Raw genomic sequence first — 11,366 nt, 5'->3', positions numbered from 1 at the left:
TTATTCTCAGCTAAATTCAGCGAAAGTCAGCCCTCAGCTCCATCACCTGGCTGTCATTGACGCGAGCAATAGAGACAGAAAGGTGCCCGAGGCTCAAATAGGAAGACAAAACTTGTGGATTTGGACCCCCATAAAGGTCACCAACTTCTTATTAAAAAATCAAACTCCCAGTCAACAAATGAAAGGATCAGACGACAGCACTTCAAGTTTTATGACTTTTAATACAACAAACAAACTAGAAGCTACTTTAACTTGGAAACCTACACAGTAAACTATAAACTAGAACTTTGTCCTGTTACACAATCTAAAATCACACTCCACGATTATAGTTACTCTGTCCTGGAAGTCGAAACTTAATTGTCTCAGAATTTGTCCAAGTGAGGATTCATTTTCGAGGATTTACTTCCGTTCTTCGACCAAGGCACCGAGGAAAAAGAAAAGGGAGAATAGAATGTGAACCGGCAAAATACATAAAAATAGACTGTAAAAGGTTTTCTGGCTACGTAAAAAGGAAACATTTGGCTCAGGCAAAGTTTTGTCCGTTCCAGATAGAGTCAGGAGAATTTAGAATGAGGAATAGAGATCTCTACAGCCACCTCGTTCAACACTCTGGGATGTTGATCATCAGCTTTTGGGGATTTATTCACTTTCAAGCCCAGTAATTTCTCCAGTACGACTTTTTCACCAATACTAATCTCTGCCAGTCCCTTGGTTCTCTGGTGTTTTGGGGACAATTTCTGCATCTTCCTCTGTGAAGTCAGACACACATTGTTTAGTTTCTCTGCCATTTCCTTACTCCCCATTATAAACTCTCCTGTCTCTGCCTGGAATGGACCCACATTGGTCTTTGCTAATCTTTTCCTTTTCACATTCCTGTAGAAGCTTTTCCAGTCGGTTTTTACGTTTCTCGCCGGTTTGCTCTCATCAGTTTCTTGATCCTCATTTGCTGAATTCGAATGGATCTCGTGGAATCTTTAACTTTTCTTGTTCACCCCGGTTACATCACTTTTCCTGTTAGATTTTTGTTCCTTAAAGGAATCTATATTTGTTGTATATATGCAAAATAAAAGTTGCAAAAATCCCAGAGGACCACAGGCTGCTCTCCCCTTTGACAGAGAGAAAGTTGACTGGAGGTGATTTAACCTGAGTGTCAGCACACCTCAGGCAAGGGGCCTGGTTGAGAAGGTGGGGCCTTCATGAATAAACTCAGCCAGTACGGGAGTTGAATCCTCACTGTTGGCCTTGCTCTGCATCACAAACCAGTCATCCTGCCAACTAACCTAACCGACCCCTGATAAATATATAATTCCTTAAACATTAGGTATTCCCTGTACCAATCAGATTCCAGTCAACCTCAGACAACTTGCCCCTCACACCCTGATAGTTTTCTTCTGTGAGGAACACCCAGATAAATTAAACAAAAGAATCATGTAACTACCAGGGCTCATCTCCATGGCAGTGTGGCATGCTTTGGGGGGTTCCAAACAGAAATAGGAACTAAATATCTTCAAACTTCCAAACATCCTTTCACACTGTGATCCTTGTGCAATTTGAAGCCAGGTATTAGCAACAAGGCTTAATGAGCATCAGCCCACTGGAGGCAAAGTGGTGAGACCGGCCAGTCCAGCAGAAAGAAACTCTCCAACCATCCCCACTGACCACCTGTCAGAATGAACAAAATGCAGTCCTGGATGTAGAGCAGAAACAATAACAGCAGAATCCAACCCCTGTAATCAATTGTGAAATTGTTGGTGTCACAGCAGGTGCGCTGAAGCAAGGAATCCCATCGCACATTGAGAGGTGGACGGTCTCTCCCCAGAGTGAACTCGCTGGTGTGACTGCAGGGTGGATAACTGAGTGAATCCCTTCCCACACTGAGAGCAGGTGAATGGCCTCTCCCCAGTGTGAATTCGCTGGTGTGTCCGCAGGTCGGATAACTGAGTGAATCCCTTCCCACACTGACAGCAGGTGAATGGCCTCTCCCCAGTGTGAACTCGTTGGTGTGTCTGCAGGTGAGATAACTGAGTGAATCCCTTTCCACACTGAGAGCAGGTGAATGGTCTCTCCCCAGTGTGAACTCGCTGGTGTCTCTGCAGGTGAGATAACCGAGTGAGTCCCTTCCCACACTGAGAGCAGGTGAACAGTGTCTCCCCAGTATGAATTTGCTGGTGTGTCTTCAGGGTGGATAACTGAGTGAATCCCTTCCCACACTGAGAGCAGGTGAACGGCGTCTCCCCAGTGTGAATTCGCTGGTGTGTCTGCAGGTTGGATGGCTGAGTGAATCCCTTCCCACACTGAGAGCAGGTGAATGGCCTCTCCCCAGTGTGAACTCGCTGATGTTTCAGCAGGGTGAATGAATCACTGAATCCCTTCCCACACTGAGAGCAGGTGAATGGCCTCTCCCCAGTGTGTATTCGCTGATGTTGCCGCAGGGCGGATAAATCAATGAATCTCTGCTCACACTGAGAGCAGGTGAATGGCCTCTCCCCAGTGTGAACTCGCTGGTGTCTCCGCAGGGTGGATAACTCAGTAAATCCTTTCCCACACTGAGAGCAGGCGAATGGCTTCTCTCCAGCGTGAACTCGCTGGTGAATGCGCAGGTGGGATAACTGAGTGAATCCCTTTCCACACTGAGAGCAGGTGAATGGCTTCTCCCCAGTGTGAACTCGCTGGTGTCTCAATAGGTGGGACGAATCACAGAATCCTTTCCCACACTGAGAGCAGGTAAATGGCCTCTCCCCAGTGTGAACTCGCTGGTGTGCCTGAAGGTTAGATAACTGACTGAATGCCTTCCCACACTGAGAGCAGGTGAATGGCCTCTCCCCAGTGTGAATGCGTCGATGAGTCTCCAGCTCAGATGGGGCTCGGAATCCCTTCCCACAGTCCCCACATTTCCACGGATTCCCCATGATTTGGGTCTCCTCGTGTCTCTCCAGGTTGGATGATCAATTGAAGCCTCTTCCACAGACACAACACGGGTATGGTCTCTCCCTGCTGTGAACGTTATGTTTATTCAGGCTGTGGAACTGGTTAAAGCTCTTTCCACAGTAGGTTCGCTGGAACTGTCTGTGCGGAGTCTGCACTTTCTCCCGTGTCTGCGTGGGTTTCCTCCGGGTGCTCCGGTTTCCTCCCACAGTCCAAAGATGTGCAGGTAAGGTGGATTGACAATGCTAAATTGCCCTCAGTGTCGAAAAAGGTTGGGTGGAGTTATTGGGTTACTGTGATAGGGTGGAGGTGTGGGCTTAGGCAGGGTGATCTTTTGAAGGGCCGGTGCAGACTCGATGGGCCAAACGGCCTCCTTCTGCACTGTAAATTCTGGGAGTCTATGAACTCTCTCACCCGGGTGTGTGTTGTGTGGGTCTCGGTGCTTTTCCAGTCACACTGATGTTTGAAATCTTTAGGTGACAGTTCGGGTAAACATTTCTCCTTCTAGATTCAAAGGCCGATGATGTTCAGGCTCCAGGGAATCGAGTGACTCTGTCAGATCGAGACGTAATGTTTGAGATTTCTGTCTGTAATTCTTCCTCATCTAATATCCTGTAAAAACAATTTACAAAATTCATCATTGTTAGTACAGGATCGAAACTTAGAAAAGACAATTCTCGTTTCTATGGAACATTTTTCCTCTCTCTTATTCCGCGAAAGCTGTAAATCTCCATCGCACACAATCTCCCTCCATTCTCACTCTGCTGTATCTAATATTCACCCTCCCAATTCTCCTGAAGGTGCTGATTCATGTTGATTGACAGATCCAAGCTCACAGCTTCCTGTCCAGGAGATCACAACAAATATGAACTGCAGGCGGCCATTCGGCCCATCGAACCTGAACCATTCAATGGGATCATTGGCTGACCAACCTCAGCACTGTTTTCCTGCACTATCCCCCTATCACAATGGTCAGCACAGTGGTTAGCACTGTTGCTTCACAGCTCCAGGGTCCCAGGTTCGATTCCCGGCTTGGGTCACTGTCTGCACGTTCTCGGTGTGTCTGCGTGGGTTTCCTCCGGGTGCTCCGGTTTCCTCCCATGGTCCAAAGATGTGCAGGTTAGGTGGATTGGCCATACTAAATTGCTCTTAGTGTCCAAAAAGGTTAGATGGGGTTATTGGGTTACGGGGCTAGGTGGAGGTGTGGGCTTAAGTAGGGTGCTCTTTCCAAGGGTGATGCAGAGTCAATGGGCCTAATGGTGTCGTTCTGCACTGTAAATCCTCTGGGGTACAGATTTCCAAAGCTTCACCACATCTTCGAGTAGAGATCCCTCCTCATTTCAGCTTTCTCTCCATTTACCTGCCAGTTCCCCATAACCCTCGACACCCTCATCAATTAGAAGTCTGTGTGAGGGGGGGGGATGTCGGGTTTGTGAGATGGGAGCTGGAGTAGCTGTTTTTCCGCAGGTTCTGGCACCACTCACCTATAATCTGTCACTTACCTGATTGCCCGGCTCCCATCTACCTAATCCTTGAATTAATATTGTGATCGTGTCCCTGGAAGATGTCAGGGTTTAGTTTGGTAGGATTCTGCCAAAAGGAATCAAGAAATGCGTCGATAAAACAGCGCAGGTGGATTCAGCGGGAATGGAGCTGCCTTTTCAACATGGCGGCCTGACCCTCAGGAGGTCTCTCGACCCCGCGCTCTCCGGGGCTCTGGGAGGCGGCGAAAATTATGGCTGCCGACATTATCCGTGTTACTGACCAGAGGCGGAGTGTGCTGACTCAATATCTGTGAGCTTGTGAGCACCACCTGCAAAGCTCCATGAAGAGGCTCGATGATCCAGAGGAGAGAATCCTGAACGTTCAGCAAGATGCCTCCTCGACGGAGACAAGAATTCAATCCTTTGAAAACCAGCCGAGTGGCGTGGCGGAGGTCCTGGAGGATATGGAGAACTGAGGGTCAGAGAAAGAACATCCGAGTCATTGGTCTGTCAGATGCTCATCATAGAATTTACAGGGCAGAAGGAGGCCAATCGGCCCATCGAGTCTGCACCTTGGAAACAGCACCCCAGCCAAGCCCATACCTCCCCCCCATCCCCGGAACCCAGTAACCCCACCTAACCTTTTATTTGGACACTAAGGGCAATTTATCGTGGCCAATCCACCTAACCTGCACATCTTTGGACTGTGGGAGGAAACTGGAGAGCCCAGAGGAAACCCACACAGACACGGGGAGAACGTGCAGACTCCGCACAGATACTGACCCAAGCCGGGAATCGAACCTGGGACCCTGGTGCTGTGAAGCAGCTGTTCTAACCACTGTGCTACCATGCTGCCCATAAATTCTGTTATTTTCTGTCCATTTAGTGTGGAGGGTAAGGCTCCCGTGAGGTTCTTTAAGGACCGACTGCCACGTTTTCTCAGCTGGATTTGAAGCCTGGGCGTTTCAAATTAGAAAGGGTTCATCGTATCCTGTCTCTGAGGCTGAGGGATAGTTTTCATCCCAGGCCTGTAAACATTCGCTTCCCGTAACAGCCTCCCCGAACAGGCGCCGGAATGTGGCGACTCGGGGCTTTTCACAGTAACTTCATTGAAACCTACTTGTGACAATAAGCGATTTTCATTTCATTTTCATTTCCACAACTTGAAAGAAGGTCCTGGAGACGGGTACGGTGAGATGGCACCTGGCCCCAGGAGGGAGTGAGGATTCAGGACTTTTCAGCAGCAACACAAACGAAACTTCGAGACTTTGTTGAAGTTTAAATGCAGCTCAAGGCTGTGGGGAGTGAATTACGTTATGCTTTATCCTGCAACCCGAAAAATGGTATCCAACAACTCCGTCAAGTCTTTCAATAATCCAATGATTGCCTTGGCCTTCATTAAATTCTTGAAGGGCCAGGATTGGGAGGAATGGTTTGCAGCTTGGACATCCACTGGACCGAACCTCTTTCCATTTAGAAAGTACTCTTTTCTATTCTTTTTTGGTCCAAAATGTATAACCTCACACTTGTTTACTTTGAATTCCATTTGCCACAAATTTGCCTATTCACCGAGTCTGTCAATATCTTCTTGCAATTTTATGCCATCATCTAGTCTGTCTGCGATGCCACCGAACTTTGTATCAACAGCAACAGTGAAGAGGCCCCTCGGCCCATTGAGTCTGCACCGACACATGAAAAGCACCTGACCTACCTGATTCCATTTGCCGGCACTTGGCCCATAGCCTTGAATGTTATGACGTGCCTAGTGTTTAAAGGATGTGAGGCAACCCGCTTCTCCCACCCTCCCAGGCAGTGGGTTCCAAACTGTCACCACCCTCTGGGTAACAAGGTTTTTCCTCAAAACCCCCCTAAACCTTCTCCCCTCATCTTGAACTTGTGTCCCTCGTGACTGATCGTCAACTGAGGGGAACAGCTGCTCCCTTTCCACCCTGTCCAAGCCCCTAATAATCTTGTACACCTCGATCAGGTCACACACCCCCGCCACCCCCCCACCCCCCCCCCCCCCCCCACACACACACACACACATGCACCGGCCCCCTTCTCGGCTCCAATGAAAACAACCCAAACCTAAGGATAACCCAGAAAATTTAAAGGAAAATGCAGGATAATCCAGAAAATTACAAGCCGGTGAACTTTACGTCAGTGGTAGGGAAATTGTTGGAGAGGATTCTTCGAGACAGGATTTGCTGCCATTTCGAAGCAAGTGGACGTATTAGTGATAGGCAGCACGGTTTTGTGAAGAGGAGGTAGTGTCTCATTAACTTGATAGTGTTTTTTGAGGAAGTGACGGAGATGATTGATGAAGGTCGTAAGCCCCTTGGCAGACTGGTACAGAAGGTGAAGTCACACAGGATCAGAGCTGAACTGGTAAGATAGATACAGAATTGGCTCGGTCATAGAAGACTGAGGGTAGCAATGGAAGGCTGTGACTAGTGGTGTTTCGTGGGGATCACTGCTGTGACTTGTGCTATTTGTAGTATATGTAAGTGATTTGGAGGAAAATGTAACTGGTTTGATTGGTAAGTTTGCAGACAACACAAAGGTTAGTGGAATTGCGGATAGTGATGTGGACCGTCAGAGGATGCTGCAAGATAGAAATCGGTCGGAGACTTGGGCAGAGAGATGGCAGATGGAGTTTAATCCAGCCAAATGTGAGGTAACGCATTCTGGAAGGTCTAATACAGTGGGGAAATATACAGCAAATGGCAGAACCATTAAGAGTATGGCATCGCAAGTGGAGAAGGTAGTCAAGAAGGCATACGGCATGCTTGCCTTCATCAGCCGGGGCATTGAGTTTAAAAATTGAAAAGTCATGTTGCAGCTTTACAGAACCTTAGTTCGGCCACACTTGGAACATAGTGTTCAATTCTGGTCGCCACACTACCAGAAGGCTGTGGAGGCTTTGGAGAGAGTACAGAAAAGATTTACCAGGATGTTGCCTTGTATGGAGGGCATTAGCTGTGAAGAGAGGTTGGAGAAACTTGGTTTGATCTCACTGGAACGACGGAGGTTGAGGGGTGACCTGACAGAAGTCGACAAAATTATGAGGGGCATGGACAGAGAGGATGGTCAGAAACATTTTTCCAGGGTGGAAGAGTCAATTACTAGGGGACACAGGTTTAAGGTGAGAGGGGCAAAGTTTAGAGGAGATGTACGAGGGAAATTCTTTAACACAGAGGGTAGGGCGTGCCTTGAACTCACTGCCAGAGGTGGTGGTGGAAGCAGGTATAATAGTGGCATTTAAGGACGCCTTGACAAATAGATGAATAGAATGGGGGACCCCAGACGAGTAGAAGGTTTTAGATTAGACGGGCAGCATGATCAGTGCAGGTTTGAGAAGGCCGAAGGGCCTGTTCCTGTGCTGTAACTTTCTTTGTTCTTTGTTTGTTCTATCCAACCTCTCTTCATAAATGTTCCATCCCGTGCAACATCCTGGTAAATCTCCTCTGCACTGTCTCCAATCATATCCTTCCTATAATTGTCCCATTGGGCAGACGCAGCATGGGTTCATAAAGGGCAGGTCGTGCCGAACTAATTTAGTGGAATTTGTTCAGGACATTACCAGTGCCGTAGATAACGGGGAGCCAATGGATGTGGTATATCTGGATTTCCAGAAAGCCTTTGACAAGGTGCCACACAAAGGTTTGCTGCATAAGATAAAGATGCATGGCATTAAAGGGAAAGTAGTAGCATGGATAGAGGATTGGTTAATTAATAGAAAGAAAAGAGTGGGGATTAATGGGTGTTTCTCTGGTTGGCAATCGGTAGCTAGTGGTGTCCCTCAGGGATCAGTGTTGGGCCCACAACTGTTCACAATTTACATAGATGATTTGGAGTTGGGGACCAAGGGCAATGTGTCCATGTTTGCAGACGACACTAAGATAAGTGGTAAAACAAAAAGTGCAGAGGATACTGGAAGTCTGTATAGGGATTTGGATAGGCTAAGTGAATGGGCTAGGGTCTGGCAGATGGAATACAATGTTGACAAATGTGAGGTTATCCATTTTGGTAGGAATAACAGCAAAAGGGATTATTATTTAAATGATAAAATATTAAAACATGCTGCTGTGCAAAGAGCCCTGGGTGTGCTAGTGCATGAGTCGCAAAAAGTTGGTTTACAGGTGATTAAGAAGGCAAATGGAATTTTGTCCTTCATTGCTAGACGGATGGAGTTTAAGACTAGGGAGGTTCTGCTGCAATTGTACAAGGTGTTAGTGAGGCCACAGCTGGAGTATTGTGTTCAGTTGTGGTCTCCTTACTTGATAAAGGACGTACTGGCACTGGAGGGTGTGCAGAGGAGATTCAAGAGGTTAATCCCAGAGCTGAAGGGGTTGGATTATGAGGAGAGGTTGAGTAGACTGGGACTGTATTCGTTGGAATTTAGAAGGATGAGGGGGGCTCTTATAGAAACATATAAAATTATGAAGGGAATAGATAGGATAGATGCAGGCAGGTTGTTTCCACTGGTGGGTGAAAGCAGAACTAGGGGGCATAGCCTCAAAATAAGGGGAAGTAGATTTTGGACTGAGTTTAGGAGGAACGTCTTCACCCAAAGGGTTGTGAATCTATGGAATTCCTTACCCAGTGAAGCAGTAGATGCTCCTTCATTAAATGGTTTTAAGATAAAGATCGTTTTTTGAAGAATAAAGGGATTAAGGGTTATGGTGTTCGGGCTGGAAAGTGGAGCGGAGTCCACAAAAGATCAGCCATGATCTCATTGAATGGTGGAGCAGGCTCGAGGGGCCAGATGGCCTACTCCTGCTTGTAGTTCTAGTTCTTATAATGTAGCAACCAGAAATGCTCACAGTAATGTCCCATATGTCTTTTTCACCACCCTATTAACCTGCCCTTCCACGTTCAGAGATCTCTGGACAAACACGCCAAGGTCCCTTTGTTGCTCAGAACTTCCCAGTGTCATGCTGTTCATTGAATACTTCCTTGTCACATTACCCCTTCCAAAGTGTGTCACCTCACTTTTTAGTGTTCCAGTTCCATTTGCCACTTTTCTGCCCATTCCGTCTATATCTTTCTGTAACCCAAGACACTCAACCTCACTGTTAACCATCTGGCCAATCTTTGAGTTATCCGCAAGTCTTCCATGTGGGATCTTGTCCAAAGCTTTATTGAAATCCATGTAAACTACATCAACTGCACAACCCCCAAATCCACACCTGGTCACATGCTCAAAAAATGCAATCAAATTTGTTCGGCATGACCTCCCTCTGACAAAGTCATGCTGACTATTCCTGATCAAACCTCTCCAAGTGGAAATAGAGTCCATCAGAACTTTCTCCAATAGTTTCCCTACCACTGATGTAAGACTCACTGGACTGCAGTTCCCTGGCTTATCTCAACAACCTTTCTTAAATAATAGGACCACATTAGCTGTTCTCAAGTCACCTGGCAACTCCCCTCGTGGCCAGAAATTAAAAGTTTGGGTCAGAGCCCCTGAAATCTCCTCCCTGGCCTCCCACAGCATCCTGGGACACAATTCATGCAGACCTAGTAATCTAATAATCTTATGGGCGGCACAGTAGTATAGTGGTTAGCACTGCTGCTTCACAGCGCCAGTGACCTGGGTTCGATTCCTGGCTTGGGTCACTGTCTGTGCGGAGTCTGCACATTCTGCCCGTGTCTGCGTGGGTTTCCTCCCACAAGTACCGAAAGACCAGCTTCTTAGGTGAATTGGACATTCTGAATTATTCCTCAGTGCATCCGAACTGGTGTCGGAGTGTGGCAACTCAGGGATTTTAATAGTAACTTCATTGCAGTGTTAATGTAAGCCTTCTTGTGACAATAATAAAGATTGTGAATGGGCCGAAGGGGCCCTTTCCGTGCTGTACAATTCTACGACTTTAAAGGTAGAGGTGGTAGAGGGAGGGAGGGAATTAATTTATAGAGAAAGTGCCAAAGCCCCAACATTCACCAGCTCGGAGGACACACCTTCGCTCCCTTTCCAATCTGAAAGCAGCCTGAGCTGGATTTACATTCCCTTAATTGATCATTGCTGGGTGATAATCCTGTACTTCCTCACCTCACACCACTGTGACAGCACCTTCACTACACAGACTGCAGCAACTGACCAAACATCACCTTCCCAGTTATTCCCGAAGGCACCGCCTTCCCAACCTGCCCCCTTGCCTGAGGTGCGGTGATCCTCAGGTCACATCACCGCCGGTCAGCTCTCTCCCAGAACCAGGCCCTGGTTCACAGCCGCCATCTTGGGGACGCAGGGCGCATGCGCAGGCGTCTTGGTGATGCTGCAGCTAGTGGGCGGGGCCTGAAGGTTTCTGTTCCCAGCCGGGTCCTAGTGCCCGGCGAACTGTTAAACGGCAACAGGTTTTTTTAATGTTTCACCCACTCCCAGGCTGAAGCTGATGTTTTTTCGCCTGGAGGTGTCTGTGGATCACGTAGACATTCAGTGTGAGAGGGTTCAGCCTCTATCTAGCTACCTGAAGGGGGTTATACAGTGTTTGATTACACTTAGTGGTCCTTTCCAGTTCACTATCAGGATGTTTATGTGATATTTTCTTCCCCTCAGAGTGATATTTCTTTATTTAAAATACATTTCAGCAGCAGGCTGACTGGTGATTTTTAAAGGAATAAAGTTTATTTATTATCACACTATTTCCCTGGATGTTTGAACATCTCAGCTCCTCATCTCTTTCACACTCACTGACACATACACAGAATTTAGGTACAGATCAAGTTGAAGCTGTAATGATGGAAATGGAATGTAGACTGCAATCTTCATATCGCTGCAGGTCTGTTGTCTTCGTGTTGAACTAATCCTTTAGTTGGAGTGAAGCATTTTTAGAAACGAATAATTCTCACGAGGCTCTGAAGCTTTCTGTAGATGAATCGCCAGGAGGTTGGTTCTCAGGTGGACTTGGAAGCTGGAATATGTTCAGTACTGTGGCTGCACTGGAAAACATT

At 47.2% G+C, this 11,366-nt stretch overlaps 1 protein-coding gene across 2 annotated transcripts; it reads right to left on the bottom strand.

Annotated features, from left to right (window-relative positions):
* Positions 1–201: 201 nt before the first annotated feature.
* LOC140419489 (uncharacterized) lies at positions 202–10,633 on the bottom strand. Of its 2 annotated transcripts, none has more exons than XM_072503364.1 (2): positions 10,465–10,633; positions 202–3,537 (listed from the first exon to the last, which is right to left on the bottom strand). In XM_072503364.1, exon 2 carries the CDS (start codon positions 2,907–2,909, stop codon positions 1,755–1,757), a length of 1,155 nt encoding a protein of 384 aa, XP_072359465.1. In that variant the 5' UTR covers positions 2,910–3,537; positions 10,465–10,633; the 3' UTR covers positions 202–1,754. The 2 variants fall into 2 exon arrangements, with proteins under 2 accessions (XP_072359465.1, XP_072359464.1); XM_072503363.1 differs by lacking the exon at positions 10,465–10,633 and adding an exon at positions 4,428–4,867.
* Between the last annotated feature and the right edge of the window lie 733 nt (positions 10,634–11,366).

Source organism: Scyliorhinus torazame, chromosome 5 (genome assembly GCF_047496885.1).
Source record: "Scyliorhinus torazame isolate Kashiwa2021f chromosome 5, sScyTor2.1, whole genome shotgun sequence".
Lineage (NCBI taxonomy): Eukaryota > Metazoa > Chordata > Chondrichthyes > Carcharhiniformes > Scyliorhinidae > Scyliorhinus > Scyliorhinus torazame.
The sequence above is the reverse complement of the archived record's forward strand: the minus strand, read 5'-3'. Positions and strand labels throughout refer to the sequence as shown.

Excerpts from the sequence above, each read along its gene's own strand:
- LOC140419489 (XM_072503364.1), bottom strand. The coding sequence starts at position 2,909 with ATGGGGAATCCGTGGAAATGTGGGGACTGTGGGAAGGGATTCCGAGCC.